This window comes from Diadema antillarum, unplaced genomic scaffold (genome assembly GCF_040938485.1).
Source record: "Diadema antillarum isolate AM-2024a unplaced genomic scaffold, OU_Dant_1.0 seq00001715_RagTag, whole genome shotgun sequence".
Classification (NCBI taxonomy): Eukaryota; Metazoa; Echinodermata; class Echinoidea; order Diadematoida; family Diadematidae; genus Diadema; species Diadema antillarum.
Genome location: NW_027272404.1, coordinates 492,209 through 513,923, shown reverse-complemented (window position 1 = coordinate 513,923; position 21,715 = coordinate 492,209). Strand labels below are relative to the sequence as shown.

The 21,715-nt window shown below is 41.8% G+C and overlaps 1 protein-coding gene across 1 annotated transcript in view; it reads right to left on the bottom strand.

The window, feature by feature from the left end:
• Window positions 1-3,323: 3,323 nt before the first annotated feature.
• The window catches only part of LOC139711861 (DNA-directed RNA polymerase III subunit RPC7-like), a 35,739-nt gene continuing 17,347 nt past the window's right edge, over window positions 3,324-21,715 (bottom strand). The window contains exons 4-6 of the mRNA XM_071623711.1: window positions 11,007-11,083; window positions 9,033-9,149; window positions 3,324-4,322 (exon numbers count right to left, since the gene is read on the bottom strand). Of these exons, the coding sequence (XP_071479812.1) occupies window positions 4,236-4,322; window positions 9,033-9,149; window positions 11,007-11,083 (281 nt within the window). The 3' untranslated portion in view covers window positions 3,324-4,235. The remainder of the gene's footprint in view (window positions 4,323-9,032; window positions 9,150-11,006; window positions 11,084-21,715) is intronic.

Genomic DNA, 21,715 nt, shown 5'->3' with positions numbered 1-21,715 from the left:
CCCATCTGATTTGCTTCGGTGGTCAAAGAGAAATGAGGAGTTTTGTAGAACATGTCAGGAATCCCTTCCCTCCAAGTTCTGTCCATTGTGTTAACACATTTTGCAGTTCCAAGAGCATCCATGTGCCAAACGTGGTAAGAATCAGACCCATGACATAACTTACAACAATCCACGTTTCTCTGTGACCATTTGACCAAATTGAATGGGGTTTTCTGCAAAATATAGCTAAGATGTTATATTTTATGACCCTGAAGTAGCATTTAGACAGTTTGATCATATTGGTAGTTATCAACACGAAACTCTGATTGCAAATTTTATTGGGACATATTGTATATACACACACACACACACACACATATATATATATATATATATATACATAGTAATCAAAATATGAAAGTTCTGTGTCGGTGCGTAATAAATAGATATCAAGAGTAAAAACAGACGTACAAAAACACCGCAGGAGCCAAAAAATTGGACTGACATTTCCGTCAAAGACCTTTATCAAAGTAAGTCTGAACATAGAGAAATAGATGCAAGAAACCAAGAAGACACATAAGTTGCCAAGATACAAATAATAATAGCAAAAAGCTAGCTGGACACATGATATATGCACTAACGAGTGACGCCACAAAAGAAAGAAAGAATTGATGGGTACTGTTAAAACAATAAAGTGCAAATTTTATTATGACGCAAGAAAAACTGGGCGTGTAATAAAGTAAGCGCATGACGCAATAAAGGAAAGTGTGCCTTTAAAAAAGAATTTTTGGGGGGGACATATTGTATACACACACACACACGCACATATACATATATGTATATATATATATATATATATATATATATATATATAATATACATGTATATATATATATATATAATATATATATGTATATTGTATATATATATATATATATATATATATTTTATTTTTTATTTATTTATTTTTTTTTTTACCCCTCTCATCTTGGAACTTGATGACTCCATGTATTTTGTGAATCGCACAGAACAGTAAAAAAAAAAAAAGCCTAGCCTGGTTAGGATCAACATTTCTTGATGTTTTTACTGCAGCATCAAAAGCATCAAAAATTCTCTGCATTCATTTGAAATGTCAAATTTAGAGGGTACATGTACAAATCAATGAGGATGATCATCCACATTGATGTGCACTTCTAAGTTTATCAAATGAATGTAGACAATCTTCAGTAATTTCTGAAGGTGTTGATGTTGCAGTAAACACATCACAAATTTCCTGAACCTGGGAGCATTGGTCATGATTAAGAAAAAGGTAAAATCACTTTAAAGCAAAACAAATAAAAGGCTGAAAACTTCTTCTTTTTTCTTACTTGTCACTGGTGGTCATTTATTTGTACAAATGTACAATTCAAGTGCATATGCTTACTCAAACACTTAGGAAGCATTCATTTTAAGCATTAATGCACTCTCAATCATGGCAGTCTTTCTGAAGAGACAGAAGTGCCACAGACTGACTTCAAACAATTTCTCCACCCCTTGTTTTACTTCACCTAAGTTAAGGACCTAATATCGGTCACTGCTGCTACTCTTATGAACACCATATTTACTTCTTATAAGTATCTAAGCATCTTAAAATACAACTTGGCTGTATTACCCCAGAATCTGGCATAGACATTTGACGCTCACACAGTTGCAGCTGTGGGATCCAGCCCCATGCAAGGCTCTAATAGGGGCCATAAAGGCTACCTGCCCCATTTTAACAAATTTGAATCAACCTAATGTTAAAAAGCATGATGCCAGATTTGACGAATATCTGATCATGTATTATAAAGAAGACGATTAAAATGTAAATTTATTACTACATGCATTAACCCCATTACAGTTGTCCCCATAAGCACATATACTAGTACTAAGTCACCACTACTGCTATCATGGACAACTTATATTGTCCACCTATGAAAATATCACAATTCAATATGACTTGGTTGTGTTTCTAAATCTGAAAAAGAAAACTAAAATTTGCAAACTTTTTGTTAGCTCTATCCTTTGGGACCATCTGTAACATTCTAAAAAAGTTGCAATTCAAGCCCCTTGTAATGATGATTGCCAAATACGGGTAAATCTGAGTTTTACTAAAAGGAAATGAAATTTTAAACAGTCAATGGACAACTCCCAGTGTACATGTGCACAATGGAAAAGTGATTGTAACAGGTTGCTCGAGCCCTTGAATCTAATAATATTAATTTTCTAAAGCTAATCATCTATTCTTGAAAGTAAATGATTGAATCTGTAATGGTCCACACAAGTCTTCAGCTCAGATGAGCTAAAATGCTTATAACCAAATGCTAGAACACTTGTTTTGTTTTGTTTATTGTTGTTGTTGTTGTTTTTGGTTGGTTTTTTTTTTTTTGGGGGGGGGGGGGCAAAATCTCAACGGGGCACATTAACTTTTATGTGACATTGTGAGATCCTCGGCGAGGGAGTGAAGTGACTAAGCAGGGGGTGGGTGTGGGTAGGGTAGGGTGTGGGTAGGGCAGGGATTTTTTGTAAAAACATAATATAAAAGTCATGTTTATAGAGAACTTAAAAACACATAGGGAATCAAACATAGCAAAAAAAAAAAATCACTGCGAAGGATCATGAATACATAACTTACGGCGGCACATTTATGTGACAGTGTGAGATCCTTGGCGAGGGGGGCGGGTGTGGGAGGGGGGATACCCCCTCCCATGGTAGGGACTTTTTGTAAAAACATAATATAAAAGTCATGTTTATAGACCATTAAAAACAAATTTCTAGTGAATTAAACATAGTAAAAAAATCATTGCCAAGGACTATAATTATAATTTGCGGGGGCACATTTACGTTAATCTATTATTAATGAGCCAAAACTTTTGGAAATGTTCATGATAAAGTCACTAGAGTGTTACTCGTTCATCATCTTGGGATTGGCCATTACCTCTAAGATTTCTTAATGTGGATGAGCCACTAGATGCATTGCATGCATAGGTTAGGTCTGTGCTAGCATGCACTAGTGGGATACTTTCACTCTGCCATTCAGTTTTAGTCTGAAATGTATTCATTGAAAGTTTAAATGATCACATTTTTGGAGCAATTTTTCAGTTATGAATCTGTAGACAAGAAAAGTGCCATTATTGTTCATTTTGGTCTTGAAATACATGTTGTAATTGATTAATTATTTGTTACAGGGGCACATTGGAGGGGCAAAAACTTGTTTTGCCCCTCCCCCCCCCCCAAAAAAAAAAAATTATATATATATCTATACACCTGTATATTTTTGGGGGCAAGTGCCCCGTCTGAAACATGGCCAATATCGCACACACAAGCAGACCCTGAAAAATTTACCTTTTTGTGTATAAAGATGGAACAAGCATGGGCGCCACCACCTACAACAAAGGGCATCTTTGTTTTACTATAATGCACCTTCATCCCAAATTTGAAGATGATCCAAGAACTGAAGCCGGTAGAGCACTCACATGAAAATCTCTGTGGTGGATGTAGCGGCAGCGACAGACCCAGGGGCCGGGCGACAAGGCCAAATCCATAGTATCCTCCAAACTGTTCGGGGGATACTATTACTACCAGCATATAAGACCTTGTGGAAAAGTTGTGCTGGACCACAAAAGAGTCAGACCACAAGTTAAGATGCACATTAAACTCACTGGTATACCTAATCTGGTTGACAAGAAGCTTGACAACTGTAGCTAAAACCCTTTCACATGAGCTGTAGCACTATTTTTGGCAAAGGTGTTTTCTTTTTCTCTTGCAAGGGCAAGATTTCACATCACAGCTATCATCATTTTGTCCAGCTGCTTATCACTCTTTTCATTTCAACACAAACTCTCATGTTACTCTCATTTCCAAAGAAATACTGCCACATCAAGCAATTCAGAACTACAATGTGCTCATACTGCTGGACATTCCAGCTCTCATCAAACAAAATTAGTTGCCCTCTGATATGCCCTCATGTTATGCTGTTTAAAAACTATGCACACACTTCACATAAACTATGCACTACCTTCATTTGATGCATGGATCATGTCATCATTTAGTTAGCGTAGCATGTTATCACCTGTAGATGTCACAAGGTATGTGCAAAATACCACACCTTCTCCTTCTGAACCAGTGCCATTGAAAACATTCCTTATTCAGTGTACAGGACCGATGCAGTAGACTGTGCACTGGATGGCACTCCTGGAGAATTTTCATCCTTTCTGCTGCTATAGGAATGTGCACAATCAATAAACAGGGCCATCATCCAGTCCATCATCTTCATCCAGATAGTCTTCACCAGGATCAAAGTAAGATGAGATGTAGTCTGTTCCCTGAAACAAATGAAAGCATGGGTTGGCCATCTATTTTCAAAATGTATTCATGCTGCAGTTACATGTTTTATCTTAATGCATCAACTGTTGTAATGGCATGTTCCTGTTGTTGGTCTTTTTTATCATGGAGATTTACAAATTTGTATTTTGTCAACTACAGTTGTGACATGTACATATCCTTGTGGGTTAAACTGATTAAAAGGGTCTAGGACAATTACCCCCTGGAAAACCACACTCCAGACAATTCCCCCTAGAGCAATCACCTCCAGGGCATTTCCCCTAAGGACAACTACTCCCACGATAACTTACCCCAGATAACTACTCTGTGATAACTACCCCCCCCCCCCCCCATAACTAACCCCAGATAATTATGCCCTGGATAATAACTACAATCCAGACAGCTACCCTCCAGAGCAATCAGCCCCCCCCCCCCATAACTTACCCCCAGGGCTTATAACTTGACAATAACTTACCCCATGGACAACTATCCTCCCAGACAACAATCCCAGGATAACTGCCATGGGGAAAAGTACCCTCTAGATAACTACCACCCGCGTGATAACCCCCTGCAACCAAGGCTATTCCCCCAGTGCAACTACCCAAAGATAATTACCCAAAGATAACAAACCTCTCAGGGCAATTCCCCCTAAGACAATTCCCTATAGGGCAATGCCTATCACTGCCACCAGTTGTGTTAAGGCATTTTTTCGATGTGATATTACTGTTTATATACCGTAACACTCATTCCAGAATTGCCCTGCTGCATCGCTGGGCATTAACAACTACTACATTGTAGTAGTATAGTTATCACAGAGCATTACCTCCTTTGTTAAAATTAGGCCCAAACAATCACCCCTCTTACATTTATCCTGCACCAGGAAAATTAAGCCTCCCATTGTTAATGTATTTTTGGAACATTGTTTGTTTTTTTAATTGAAAAAAAACAAAACAAAAAGAAAATGCATACTTTTTTTTCGGATTAAGGGATCTTATGGTTTTGGTTGAGACCAAAAAGAAAAGAAAAATCAGGTTTCTAACACTTTTTGGTGAGTTAATGAGAAACCTCTTATGAAATATGAAAGGGCATGTAATTCCAAGAGGTACTCAAATGTTTATTTGCTGAAAATAATAAAAGGTGGGACCAACCTTTTATTAATATTGCTTTGTCTCCTTTGCTTTTGGATGTCTCAGCCATTCCAAACCCGATTTTCATCATATAAACTTTGAATTCCTCTTAGAATAGTATAATCTGTATTATTTCATAAATGGTTTCTTGGTATCTCACAGGAAGTTAAAATCCCAGTCCTCATCTCCACAGTGTACTATACTATCCCTTTACACCTGTTAGTATCAACATTTAATTTGAAAACTAGCACACTCACACTTGTATGGACAATTAGCTGTACAGTTGAACCTCTCGTATCCGGACAAGTCGGGACCGGGGTTCATCCAGATAAGGGATTTGGCCGGATACGGGAGACTCAATGCTTTAAACATGTACATATACATACACATGTACTGATGTAGCCCATGTAGTACCACAATGTGGTACTACAATGGGCTACATCAGTACATGTGTATACTGCAACCTTTTCATTGTTACACTCAGTAACAGACCCCAAAATAGAGGTTCGTGTTTGCAAGAATGAAATCATTTTCTTTTATAAATTCTTGGGATGATTTACCTAAATAATTATTAAGAAATGTATCAAGTAGATCTTGAAAATAAACAGTACGAGTCGACGATACTACACTTCAAAATTTGATCATCACGGCTCGACAAAGTCGACTGTAGGTCGCCATGGTTAGATTGAGTTGGGAATCCCCCTCTCCTCCCGTAATTATTAAAATAAAAGAGAAAAATCACGGTGAGATTGCGTCCGTATAATAGAGAGATCCAGATAAAGGGAGGCCGGATAAGAGAGGTTCAACTGTAATTATACTCTACGACAGATCAAGGCACTGATTCATGAAAGTTGCCAGCTATGACAAGTTGTTAGTCTCTGATAATTCCAGTAAAATCATGGGTTCTGATTGGCTGAGAAGCTATGGTGCCTGACTTGTTACCCAGAGACTCCAACTCTCCCGTTTTCGACGGGAGATCTCCCGCCGAAAACCCATTTTTGCAAAGTCTCCCGTTCTCCTGCTTGAGATTTAATTTCTCCCGCCCTGGCTCTTTGTCTCCCGTTGGAAAGGATTTCTTACTTATTTCTATCGTATGTTGAAAAAATAAGCCTTAGCTAGCACCAGAGAGCATCTAGAACCCTGGGAATTTCGCGCTTCGCACACATCAACTTTGAGTCTCCCGTTTGCTAGGGGTTTCAGGCGGGAGAATCTCCAGATCAGGAGGTGCTTTGGGTTGGAGTCTCTGGTTACCATGGACCTACAACGAATGCCATTACTATGGTAATTGTCAGAGACTGACAACTTGTCAGGGCTGACAACTTTCATGATACGGTGCTTAGATCCTATCAGAAATCATGGCTTAATATCGAGGGCCCCCTCTCTTATGATAAGGGAATATGACTTGCTGTGAAATCAATTCTCATTTTCTTATGTTTATCATCTTATGTGTTAAAACAGTAATAAATTGAATGCAAAAAGAGTGAATGATGACAGTGCAAGAGAAAGGAGCCTTCAAACGTACATGAGCTTTGTCTTCTAATATGGCACATGTAATACAAACCTCTAGAAAAATTACAACTGGGTAGTAGTTTTTGGGAGGGGGGGGGGGGGATTGCCCTAGAGGGTAATTGTCCTAGGAGGGTAGTTGTCCAGTGGGTAGTTATCCAGGGGTAGTTATCAAGGGGGGGGGGGGGGGGGGGGGGTAGTAAGTTACCCCAGTGGGGATCAGAGCCCTGGGGGGTAATTATCTGGGTGGTAGTGATCCGGCGAGTAGTTGCTCAAGGGATAACTGCCCAGATACAGATTAAACATACTACATTTTAATAATATGAAGGAAAAAAGGCTAGTGAAAATGACTTTAAAGTTATAGCAATCTATGTGTATGTGTGTATGTGTGTGTGTGTGTGTGTGTGTGCGTGTGTGCGCGCACATGAATTTTAGCACATTTTAAAGGTGGGTCATTGCTGGGCCATACACAATAGCTAGTTGTCATAAATCCCCTTGCAGTGAAAAATAAAAGATTCAGGGGTCTAATGCTCACTTGAGTATTGTAAATTCACTTTCCATGTATGCTTGCAGACTATAACCTATAACATAATACAACTGTATGTAACAAACTTGGAGGGGAAGGGAGTATGGTATCTGTTTGTACATACAGTATTATGTTTTATCACACAGATGATAATACCTGCTGAGTTTGTAGAAAATTTGATCTTGCATTTTCAAACAGAAGATTGAAATGTGAAAACTGGCATCAAGTTTGGTCCCCAAAGTTGAAAGTACACTCGCTACTGAAACAGTGAAAATTTTTGCAGTGTTGAAATTTTCCGGCATTTCGCGCAACCAGAAATTAGCGCAAAAATAAAAGCATGTGAATATTTTTGCTTGCTATATGTTCCAGTACTTGATGTCTTGATTCCACAAAATTAAAAAAACATACAACTCTTCTTACCCGACCCAGCGCAAAAAATTTGTCATGCTAAAATATCCCCTTTTACAGTAATGCATTTACTCAGGGCATATCTAGTTTCAAAATTTTTTTTTCTTTGAAGATCTTCTAATTTGGAGGTTCAGGGGTTCCCTGTAAAGACCCTACATACAAAGGCATATACTGTCACCCTAGCAATAATCCCTGCCAAGCTTGGCTGCAAATTTCAAAATGTGTTTTCAAAAAAAAAAGATTAAAATGAGCAAATTGGTCCCACATAAGTCCCCCCCCCCCCCCACCCCCCCCCCCCCCCCCCCCCCCCCCACCTTCCCGGACTTAAAACAGGGGCATAAATGCAGTCATAAACGATATGTACTTAGTTTTTTTTTTTTTTCAAAGATATTCTAATTTGGGGGTTCTGGGACCCCTGGGGGCACAGGAGTTGGGCATGCGCTCATACAAAAGTGTATGTAGGCCTACAGATATTTTTTCTATCACCCTAGCCATAATGCTATAGAACTCTCGCACATCTGAGTATCCCAAGTTCATCTTCCATGCATTTTTTAAGACTATTACCAAAGACCATGGCAAACTTGGGGGGGGGGGGGGGAGGGGTGCAGCTTTGAGGGCCTCCAGGGGGATGGTGTCCTTAGTATATTCTATCGCACTGGCAAAAACACCTGCCAAGTACATGTATGTAGAAAATTTGATCATGTACTTTCAGAAAGAAGATGAAAATGTGAATACTGGCCCTTAAATTGGTAGCTATAGCCACCAATCTACTGGAAAGTACTTACAGCACTATAAAGTTAGCTGAGTATATCCCTTAAGGTTCTAGATAAGAAGACTTGTAAATTGAGATCCTATCCTCTAGGGATGCTATATGCCAAGTTTGGTCAAATCTGCCATTGGCTTTTCAAGACTAAGTTTAAAGAAATGTATGAAGTTTTAGCAGGACGCATGCTGGATGCTGGATGCTGGACGCTAGACACCAGATGCCAGACAATGAACAATTGCAATAGTTCACTTGAACCTTTGGCTCAGGTGAGCTGAAAAGGGTTGTGCATTCATGATACTTTACACAGGGACATGAATTCCGAAGGATTTTCTTGACAAGATGAAGCTCAGGCCACAAATATTGCAGTATGTATGAATACCTCTTCCTGTTCTTCTTCATCATAGTATTCTTCTTCCTCTTCCTCCTCTCCTTCTCCTGCTTCATCCTCCTCTTCCTCTTCACCAGACTTGGCACCTTCTTCCTTCTGCTCTAATTCCTTTGAAACATTGACAAGACATGTATCAGTTGATGGGAATGAGCCATTAGTGCAGCAGCCACCAATAAATGTGAACTAAGGAGCCAAAGAACACATGGCATATTATACTGAGGGGTAAAGCATGTTGTGTCCCCTCCTTGCTTTACAATATAGCAGCAGCAGCCCCTAAAATTGGCAGGAGTGATGATGTCATCACCTCACACGTCTTCCTTTCAACTATAAAACAATTTTCACAATATTTCCCTTCTTTTCTGCTGAATTCAATAACACTGTGAAGTATCAGTTGCATGAAATTATTGTGCTGATGCATAATATGTTACAAGTACTAATGCTTACTTTTAGGGAGAAACGGGCAGCTGTTGGTATTTAACCATCTGAATGAAAAAAAAAATACAGGGGAGTCCCGTTATAATGAGATCGGATACGAGAATTCGCTTTAATATAATGGGATAAATCTTCTGGTCCCAACTACCTTTGCGTGTTTGCCTATGGGAATTCAAAGTTTCATTTATCAGAAATCATTTTCGGGTCTGAAAACAAAGCAAAACAATGGTGAATTTGTGCGGATAAAACAGCATTTTTTTTTAAACTGAATGAAACAGCAGGCAAAATCACACACTGTTTTAAAGCCAGACAGACTCCATTCTCCATTTTATTGTCTGAATTGTATGCAGGCAGTGACTAACAACTGCCACTGCCAAATAGAACGCAACCAAGGAGTATGCGCCGTCATATTACTCAATACAAGCAACCCAATTTTACCACAGCATGTTTATACAGTGTACTTTCCCCAAGTGTTCGGATACAACGAGAAAAATCACCTGGAACTGACAATCTCCTTATAACAGCATTCCTGTATTGTAATAATATGACTGTGGAGACACCATTAGGAGATACAGTGTAGGTAAGGAGGTGTCATTATCGCCTCTTCCATTTGAATGTATGCTATTAAAGCCCCAGTAGCATGTAGAAATATGGGTGGTCCAACTGATTTTGCTTTCCACCACAGGCACTCAAAAACCACAAACCGCATCAGTTAGCCATGTGTCAGCGAATATGTGCATTGAAGAGTATGCTCATTGGCAACAGTCAACTCCAGTCAAGATTCTTCAGCTGTCTGTGTACTTCTAGTGATCAGTGATAAAGCTTTACAAAATTTGTTACAGGTATTCTCAAATAAATCCAAGCTGTGCCCACCTTCCCACTCCATGGTTTCCCCACACTACCAGGACTTAAAAACATTAGACTTTAATATTCCATAACTTTCTTTTCTATATAAAATTCTGATTGCACTCCTATCGCTCTGATCACCTGATTTCACTCCAATTACAAAAAGTCAACTTGTGTTGACCATGATGTGGAAAGCACTTTAAAGGGATAGTACAGTTTGGTGGAGATGAGAATTGGGTTTTTAACTTTTTGCGAGATACCAAGAAAACACTTATGATATAGTACAGAACATACCATTTTAAGAGGAATTCAAAGTTTATTTGACAAAAATCGGGTTTGGAATGACCGAAACATCAAAAAACAAAGTAAAACAAAGCGATCGTAATAAAGTGTGGGTCCCACACTTTATTAGAATCGCTCTTTTTTTATATCTCAGCCATTTCAAAACCAATTTTCATCAAATAAACGTTGAATTCCTCATAGAATTACATGCTCTTTCATATTTTATAAGAGGTTTCTCATTATCTCACCAAAAAATGTTAGAAACCTGAAATTAGGTCTCAACCATAACTGTACAATCCCTTTAATGATTCACACACACACACACACACACACACACACACACACAAATCATACTTGAGTGACAAGGTGCAGCATAATCTTGCTCTTTCTTACATATCGACTCACATCTAGTTTTTTGATAACATCCTCTTTATTCTCCGTTGTTTTTCTTCTTGTAGCAGACAATGATGGCTTGACAGTTACTGTATGAGAATCAAACAAGAAACAAATCAATAGCCAATATTGATAGAAAGTTCTTAGAAGTGCAATCTGCAAAATGTGCCCTCAAAGAAAAATAATTTTGACCAAAGTTTGTAACAGGGCAAACAGTCCAGACAGGTGGAAATCTCAATTTCGATTTTTCAACTTCAATTTATTTTCATATTTCTCACAAATAGCACACACAAAAAAATATGATCATACAATACTAAAATCATACAAGGCATAAATTACATGTAACTTCAACAGAATGTACAACAGTTTGTCTCAGTATAAGCACAAAGGTCTATATACATTAGAATTGAGCTATGGTCATAATGAAAGAAATATGATGATGGGGTCTGCGTAAAAGCACGCTCGTACAGCTGCAAGTCCTGTGATAAAACAGATAGGGGGAATTATGAAATACAGATACCGTGGTATCCATTTAGACCATACTGTAAACGTCAATATTTTCGCGCGATTAATTTTTCGCGCTGAGCGGCTCGAAAACATATTCGCGGGTTCTTAAATTCGCGCACCGCAGCAGGTTACTTTACTGTAGTACACATTCACTGCTTTCATCCAAAGCCTCTGCTACATAGCTTGCTATGCCAGCGTACGACAAGCGACGTAGTGAGCGGCTCTACTGCGAGTACAAGCACTCAAATACGTAGTACAGCTGTGACTGTAGTACCGTAGTCACGGGGGAATGTAGCATCGGTGCGTGCGGTGCACACATGCATGCTACAGTACACAGCAATCTATCGTCTCTTCGCACAGTACTAGTAGCGTAAACGTGCCTGTACAGTGTACTACGTAGCAGTATCAACGACGAAGCGCACACAATTCATCCCGTTCAAAATGTGCATAGAAAATTGTGAAGATATATTCGCGCGTTTTTGAATTCGCGCTAGCCGAACGTAGCGCGAAATCCGCGAAAATTAATGTACCGCGAAAATTTCCACGTTTACAGTACTATGACTGGGGGAATCGATTAAAACAAAGAAAATTTAGAAAGTCGCTACGGCGACTGGTATGCCTCCGCCATAATGCATGGTTCTCCTAATAGGTCCATAGTACGATGTCTTGACAATGTGTAATATGACAGTTTCACATAACTGGCAAAATATTAAAATGACAGGTTTGTCACAAATGTGCTGAATGTTCACTTTCCTTGTACTAGGTTTAATTGGATGAATGACTAAGTTGTCAGAGTGCAGGTATTTGGGAATTTGAGGATTTTTACTTGACTTCTGACCCTTTTATAAATCTATGCATTGAGTAATTTACAAGGTATGGAGAAAAAGTGTGATTTCAGTATTAAATGGCAAAATATTAGCATTTAAAGGACAAGTTCACCTTCATAAACATAAGGATTGAGAAAATGCAACAATATTAGTAGAACGCATCAGTGAAAGTTTGAGGAAAATTGGACAATCGATGCAAAAGTTATGAATTTTTAAAATTTTTGTGTTGGAACCGCTGGATGAGGAGACTACTACAGCTTGTGAGTCATATGCGTACAACAGTATAAAGAAAATGTAAAAGAAAATTCAACATATTTTCACTTTTTTCGCATAATAAAAGAGCACTTGACTTGCCTCTTTCTAAAGGCAGGGGGAATAATATTACCCATAACATTTGTCGGTAACAAGTCAGGGGAATGTGTACTTTTTGTCTCGCCCACCGGAGGTGAAGGCGAGACTAAGGGATCCAAATGGCGTCCGTCCGTCGTCCGTCGTCCGTCCGTCGTCCGTCCGTCGACGTCCGTCGTCCGTCCGTCGTCCGTCCGTCGTCCGTCTGTCGTCCGTCCGTCGTCCGTCACAAATGTTAAAGTTTACCTGCAAGACTCTCTTATGATGCATAACTTGGCATCTGTTACAGCAATGGCAGCCACACTTGGGTGATAGAAGCACTAGGGGTATCTTCATGTTATGGTGTTGTCAGAGGTCATGTGATGATGTCAAAGGTCATTTGAGGTCATAAATTAAAGAGTATGTGCAAGACTCTCTTTTCTATGTTAAAGTTTACCTGCAAGACTCTCTTTTGACAAATAACTTCACATAAGTTGCTTGGATTACAACCTAACTTGGGTCATAGATGCACTGGGGGTACCTTCATGTTATGGTGCCGTTGGAGGTCACAGGATAAGGTCAAAGGTCATTTGAGGTCAAACGTTAAAGTTTACTTGCAAGACTCTCTTATCACATGTAACTCGACACATGTTGCTACAATGGCAATCAAACTTGGGTGATGGATGCACTAGGGGTACCTTCATGTTATGGTGCCGTAAGAGGTCACATGATAAGGTCAAAGGTCATTTGAGGTCATACGTTTAAGTTTACTTGCAAGACTCTCTTATCACACGTAACTCAGCACATGTTGCTACAATGGCAATCAAACTTGGGTGATGGTAGATGTCTCTTGGGAAGTTGAAGGTAACCACAAGGTCAAAGGTTACAGACGGGTCAACGAACTTTTAGGGCCCAATGTTAAGTTTTTAGGGCACATTTCGTTTATGGCTCATAACTTTTGATCCCTTTGTCCGTTTGTGACCAAACTTCGATGGAAGATGTCCCTTGGGGAGGTGAAGGTCGTCACAAGGTCAAAGGTCACAGACGGGTCAACAAACTTTTAGGGCCCAATGTTATTTTTTAGGGCACGTTTTGATTGTGGCTCATAACTTTTGATCCCTATGTCCGTATGTGACCAAACTTGGACGGTAGATGTCCCTTGGGGAGTTAAAGGTCATCACAAGGTCAAAGGTCACAGAAAGGGGTCAACAAATTTTTAGGGCCCAATGTTAAGTTTTTATGGCGCATTTCGATTATGGCTCATTACTTTTGATCCCTTTGTCTGTTTGTGACCAAACTTGGATGGTGAATGTCCCTTAGGGTGTTGAAGGTCACCACAAGGTCAAAGGTCATAAGCAGGTCAATTAACTTGTGGGAGTTATAAAAAATATTAATTCCTTGTACGCGAATGGGCGAGACACAATTCGGCGATTGCCTTGTTTCAAAAGATGGAATTTTGTGAAATTCTCTTTATATTTTCCTTATATTGTTGTACGCACGTGACATCTAAGTTATTCATGCACTGTAGTAGTCTTCTCATCCAGCGGGTATTGCACAAAATCTTCAAAAATTCATAACTTTTGAACGGATTGTCTGATTTTCCTCAAACTTTCAATGATGTGTTCTACTAATATTGCTGCATTCTCTCAATCCTTATCTTTATGAAGGTGAACTTGTCCTTTAAACCTGGCCTTTGACCTTAAAGTTCCAATGAGAATCACTGTTAGGTAGAACATGCATAAGTATGAAATAAGTTTCATGATGATACCTTGAGTTATTTTCGAGATACTGTAAACGTCAATATTTTTGTGTGATTAATTTTTCGCACTGAGCATCTCGAAAACATACGCGCTGAGCGTATCAAAAACATATTCACGGGTTCTTGAATTCGCGCTCCGCAGCGGGTTAATACACAAGGTCGCTGTTTTCATCCAGAGCCTCTGCTACTATAGCTTGCTATGCCAGCGTACGATAAGCGATGTAGCGAGCGGCACGAGTGCGAGTACAAGCGCTCAACTACGTAGTACATGTACTGAGTATTTGACTCGATACATGTACTGTAGTCGCGGGGATGTAGCACACCAATCGGCCGTGGGCTTGGTGCGAGTGGTGCATGCGATGATACTGCTAGTGCTAACATGCTGCTACTGTTAATTGCTAGGCCGGTATCATAGTCACAGAGCAGTGTTAATAACATGAAATACTCATAAGACATCTACAAATGAATCTTGGCACGTTTCAGATTTTTAACTTACCAATAGATGCTCCAGTTCATTTCCAAAGATTGGAGATGCAACATTTCCAAAGTTCATCCAAAAACATTCACACCGAACAGTTTTACGGCAACTAGCTCAAAGGTAAATATTCCAAGTTTGCTGTATTCCAAGTTCACGAAGTTGAAGTGGATTTCAGGTTACAGTACAAACATGCTGAGTGCACACTAACGTTACATCTGGTTCGTAGTTGAACATTCTAACTTTCCATTCTGAACATGTTGCAACAGCAATGCCAATAGACAACTCTTAAAAATCGTTGGATGCGTCCAGAAAAAAAGAAAACAAGTACATCTGAAGTCAAAAGCAACAGACTAGTTGTCAAACACTTATTAGCTGTGAAGCTATTTATGTAAGAAATAGACCATACCTACAAAGTGTCTGTACTTTATTCTGGGGACAATTTATGGCTCAAACTCAACACCCTAGCAGTAATGCATGGTACCGGTAACTAACAGTAAATGCAGTACGTGGGACTACATGAGAGTCGCGTAATTTCTCCAGTTTCTCCATCGTTTCTCCTTTACTCTTGTTGACTGCTTCTATTTCAAGATCCTTCTCCTGGCATGGTTTGTTTTATCAATGAGTTCTCCTTTATTTTCCTACATTGCTTGATCGAAATGTGATGAGTTTTTCAAAATATTGGTCAGATTTGCCTGGTGATTTTAACAGAGAGCCAAAAAGCCAAAAGCCAACTTCCATTGTTTACAGATTAAAGTCAGTAGACAATGGTAAAGGGTCAAGCCAATGCTGTTCTCTGATTGGTCAATTTCATGATGATGTCATTGGAGTGGATGTAGTACCTTTTGCAACCCAAATAAAATGGATGTAGTACCTTTTGAAATCGAACTGATTTTTAAATGTAATTTTTAAACACTTTCTGGTTGGAAATTCAACTTTTCGTTAGTATAGGTGTAAAGAGGTCGTAAAAATGAGTACATCAAGACCAAAAAGTGGATTTTGATGGGTAATGGATGTAGTACCTTTTGCAACTGAGCTCTTCATACAGATTCGTGTAAGTTCTCCACACAAGAAGCCTGTGGCAAAACTGTACACAATACATTGCAGTCTGAATGCAAATATACACATGGGCGGGGCCACCACAATTTCTTGGACTTTGAGAAGGCTTTCCTGATTGGTTGAAGGTGGGGTAGCTTTTTTCACACTGGATATCGTTTCCTTACACTATTAGCCAATCACAAATGAGTTTACAGAACGGTAGTGTTATAGCCTTTGAAGTAATCTGTCAATCAAAATAGGGCCGATTATATTGGCTGAAGCATTTCTATTGCAGACTTTGGGCCGATTTAATCGGCCCGTGACACAGATAGGGTTAACATCCTCTATCAACAGTGGCTGATGGCAATGAACTAGAACAGATTCGAGCAGCACAAAAAATTCATGAACAAATCCTTCAAAGGTAAGTTTGTTCTTCACAGATGGTGGTGGACAGTAGATAGCACAAAGTCTGAAAACTATAGATGGAGAGATGCAAATAGTGAGGTCCATGTGCTCAAATGTCGTGAAGACAGGAGTGTTGTTCAAAGTGATCTTCGGGCTGGTGCGGTGAATGATACATATACCTCCACCATGTGAGTGCCAATGGACATGTTGGATGTGGTAGTTAGGTAGCGTGGTGGTAATGTCAGTTAGGATATGATCATCTCGAAAATCCCCTCTTAGCCATGACTCAATTATAATCATCAAATCTAAGTCACTGTCCAGAATGAGGTCACAGAGCATGGTCATTTTATTGTTCATAGAACGTGCATTCCAATGGCCAATCCTAAAATTAGAATATTGGACATGACTAGATGAGTTTTGCTCTTTGCTATCAATGTCCAATTGTTCAAATCAAGCAATAATCACACTAAGTCCAATGGGGGCTACAATAGGTAAGAGATATATCAAGTAATAAGAATAATCATCTATGCCCCCCCCCCCCAAGTCTTTCGGAGCAATAAAACGTGGATACCAGAAAGACTGAATAACAAGGAACTGAGCAACAAGTAAAAGAGTCAACTGAAGTACAACGCGCAAAAAAGTTAACCAACAAATAATGTCCATCTAACGAGATGAAAGAACAATGAAAAGTCTGATCAGTAACGGAGATGAGCCGGTGGAGCCCGCCGTCGTGTAGAGCGCCGGAGCGTGGGAGGGGAAGGGTCAGCATCTGGTGCTGCAGGGAGAGGCTCCTCCTTACGTCCCGGGGCATTGAATGGAAGGAGAACACGGACAGAGGGGGGGGGGGGGGGGGGGAGACGGCAGTGTGATTCCAGGTCCACAGGTGACTGCGGGGTATGGGGCATGGTCCCATGAGCCGGAGACGGGCTGATCACTGGGCCTGTCCCGGAGTGCCAAGTGTCCCGGAGTGCCAAGGGGAGTGTGCCCTCTGTTGTGGGGAAGGGTGGTTTATCATGACCCGTCGTTGTGAGGTGAATGGCATGAGGTGGAGGCGAGACCATGGAGGGGCCTGGGTATGTGGTGAGGGTCACCCGAGGGATAACCGGCTGGTATTTGCAGAGGAACTTCCTGTTACAGAGTGTGACATGTCCTGAGCCATCCACCCTGATGACATACTGGTCGAACTGGTTCACCAGGCCAAACCAGCTGCAGACATCGGTGACGTTCTTTGGTGCAGGGAATTTGCCGATGGCCTGGAGGAAGCGCGGGCAGGGGCAGACGGTCTGCTGTGCAAAGGCAAACTTGGATGGGTTCAAGGTGATGCCGTTGCGACCACATACATCAAGCCGACTACATGAGTGTGTCGTCCACACACTTTGTCTTTGCTGGGAAGTCTGCCACGATGTCATCAAACTGGCGGCTATAGCAGTCCCCCGAAGCGATGTACCCCTGTGGGGCCACGAGGTAGCGATAGTGACCCCACGGGGTGATAAAGGTGGTGAGATGGCGGTCCCACTCATCAAGGGGAATGCTGTAATTCCATGCATCAAACACCATTTTGTACGTGTTAGGTGGAACCACACGGGCCTGGTGGAACGGGGTTTGCATATGGTGGGTCTCGCGGGTGGCATAGCCATTGAGTGCCTGGAAGTCAACCGTACGCCTGGGCTTACCTGATTTCTTCGCACAGATGACCATGTGGTGGCACCATGTGACGGGGGTGCCTACTGGGACAGATTCGAGAACACTGAGTTGGACATCCTGATCAAGGCCCTTCTTCACTTCATCCTGCCAATGGACGGGGATGGGTATGGCGGTGTGGTGAGCCACTGGTTTGGCGCCCGGTTCCACGAGTAGGCGCATAGGGGGACCAGACATCATCGGCAGGGGCTGGTGATTACACACATTGAAAGTGCTGGACCAGTAGTACTCAAGGAGCCAGTCTCCAAGTCTTGCACGGTTCTCCTCGGTTGCCGGGAAGGGAAGGGAAGGGAAGGGAAGTGGGAAGGGGCTGGGGTGGGGCCTCATGTCGTGGGCATGGGCAATCAGGTATGGGGGTACTGTCCGGTTGCAACGTGATAGGGGATGAATCCTCTTCATCAATGCGAGGGCCGAGCACACCCCCTACAGTGGGGAAGTCCTCCGAGATGATTCCCAGGGCAACACATGCCTGATTGAAGAGGAACAACCTGTCGGTGGAGTCACTAAAGTATACGAGCTGGTGTGTCTGGCGAATCTCCCCTGACGGGCCAGTGCTGGAGACCCGAAGGGCGAGGACCCCCAAGATTGTGACGCGCTGGCTATTGGCAGCATTCATCCTCATGGAGACAGGAATGAGGTGGCGAGTGCAGGCCCAACCATGGGAGGTTTGGCATCCAGTATCAGCAATGGCAGGGCATGAGACGGCGTCAGTCGGGCTGACAAATGCGGCGGGAAAGCCGAGGGCATGAGTGTCCGCAGGGAAAGCCTGGACAATGACATTGACAAGGGGTTGAGGGTCCGAGGCCCATTTCTCCCATGAGTCACAAAACTCGTCGTAGACGTGGTGGTCAAGCGTGATGGCAAGGACTGACCTGGGACCAGATTCCTCGATGGAGCATAAGGCCTCAAAGGCAGCTGTCGCATCATTCGGCGGGGAAGGCGTGGGGGCTTGGCTGGTCGCAGGTTACACTTCTTGCAGCACATATTCGCCGTGTGGTGTTCACCTCACCGTGTCCAAATTTACTGTAGTGGCCACAGGGTAGGGGTTGTCTTCATGGAGCCCCCTGGGGACTCTGCAGGTGGTCTTTTTCCTTTCGTCTGTAGGAACTGGTTGTGGCGGTAGTTGACATAATGGGACCACCACCATGGAGATGACCAGCTGAACGTTTTCCACTCTCCTTGGCCTCCACGTACCAAAAGGCAGTCTCAGAGGGCATGTCCTGTTGAGCTTCACTAAGGATGTCTAACTTTATCTCCTCGTCAGCCAGCCCCCTGATCAACGCATCCCTTATCATTGCAGTGCTGTAATCAACCTGGGCACATTGCAGTGCTGTAATCAACCTGGGCACCACGTTCCCAACCGATTTGGAAGCCACATACACCAGCCTGGCCCCTGAGGTGAGCAGCGAAGGCACGAACTGGCTCGTCACGGTCTTGCTGCATCTGCTGCAGTTGTACCCTTGCCACCTTCACATTTTCCTGGCGTACAGCAAGGGTCTTGATGCGCTGCAGGATGGTGGGCTCGTCGCTAGAGGTGAGCACTCCGTAGGTTCTGGTGAGATCCTTCCTGAGGGCTTCATCGCAGCATTCCAGGAGTTGGAACACAATGTCGGCCCCCTCAAGATGTGTAGCGGCCTTACAGTCTGCCCACCGTTGCTGAAAAGTATGCCCACTCCTCACTGGTGCCTGACTGCGTAACAATGGGCCTCCTGACTTTCTCTGCCTTGGCAGCTGGGCCTTTGGGGGAGGGTGTGTTGGCGGGAGGGTGAGCCGTTCAGCTGTGTAAGTCCAGGAGACGCACCAACACCTTCATAGGAGTCTCTGCTGGCCAAGAAATTATGCAGGAGGGGGCAGGGCAGGAGATGGAGCTCATGGTGACGGGTCCTGTTCACTCAGTTATGATAAGTGTTCTAGCGTGATTATAGATGAGTATTGCTCTTTGCTATCAATGTCCGATTGTTCAAATCAAGCAATAATCACACTAAGTCCAATGGAGGCTGCAGTAGGTAAGAAATATATCAAGTAATAATAATAATCATCTAATGACGATGAATGGTATGATTCGATGTGCGTTGAAGATGATGAGTGGAGAGCTCAGTGGAAATCTGAACAAGCTCTCTTCGACCAGGCTGACGTTGTGAAAACTTCCTGTGTTGCGATGTGATCACAGGAATAGGATGGCCAACATGTCTCCCTCCTCCTCTTTTCCCGCGCTTTCTCCATCGCTTCCTCTTCCCGAACTTCCAGTAACGGGAACATGGCTGCTGATGTGAACATTGCCACTCACCATGCACAGTACATGGTTTACACATGAGATTGAGTGACTGGATTCTATGGCAGACATCAGTCTCAAGTTGACATTCGTTGGTACTGTAGCAGGGGCATAGACATGAAGGAAAACCGCTGTATACTGAATGACTCTCAGACTCAAAGTCATGGTAGTGTGGTTCCATTGAAAGGACTCCTTAGCAGGAACAATAGCATGGCTATTCTCAAGTTCAAAGTGGGACTCAGTTGGTCGCACGGCATGAAAGGTCCCCTGTAATGAATAGGTTGAGGAGCTCTGTGCTACATCCACATGCAATGTACTGTAAAAGTGGAAATTTTCGCGCATTTCGCGCAACCAGAAACTAGCGCAAAAATAAAAGCACACGAATATGTTTGCTTGCCATATGTTCCTGTGCTTGATGTCTTGATTCCCGCGGATATAAAAACACGCGAAATGCTTCTTACCCGGCCAAGCGCGAAAAATTAGTCGCGCTAAAATATCCACTTTTACAGTAATGGATATCTGACAGAAATTTGTCATCAAAATCAACCACAAAATGCAGGAAACTTGCCAAGTTTCCATGTTTCCTACATGCACAGTTTTGGTCTCTGGAACATTACAGTTCAGCTGATACAAAACTTATGCACTAAAATCACCTATACTAGGTGAAATAAGGGGAATATAAGAGAGCCTGTGATCGAGAGCAACCACCAGCCGCTGTCAGCACTCTCTCTAGGATATGGGGGAAATAGTGAAATTTTGAGCATTTGACCTTGACATTTTGACCTTTGTCCTTGAGCATGTGCACCTTAAAGTTGATAGGCACAACTTCGCCCACTCATACACATACATGCCAAGTTTCATTAGGATACCTCAAATGATTTTTAGTTACGCTGTCCACAAAATTGATTACGGATGGAAGGACAGACGGACAGATGAACCCAAAAACATTTAATGCCTCCTGCACCACTTCGTGGCGGAGGCATAAAAACAGTCAAATATGTTTCTAAATAAAACACAGAAAAACCACATGATGCAACAATGTTTGTTTGTGATAATTGTAAAGTGCTTTGAAACATATTTGTATTGAGTGCTATATAAATATTTCATATTATTCTTATCATCAATATCATAGTGTCACAAGTATGGACATTGGGAAAACAACAACAGAGATCATAATGATTCAACTGGGTGTGAAGGTAGATTAATGGCATAACAGTATGGCATATATTTTCAAAAGGTGGAACAGTAAGAAATTTATTGTAGATGTACACAATACACACAAAGAGAATACAGCTCAGGAGTTTCATTCCAGCAGGGCTCCTTGAACCCTAATATCAGATGCATTGATTGTTGAATGTCTGTCATCTTGACCATGCATGTCCAATAGGCTATTTCATATTTTATGAGCCT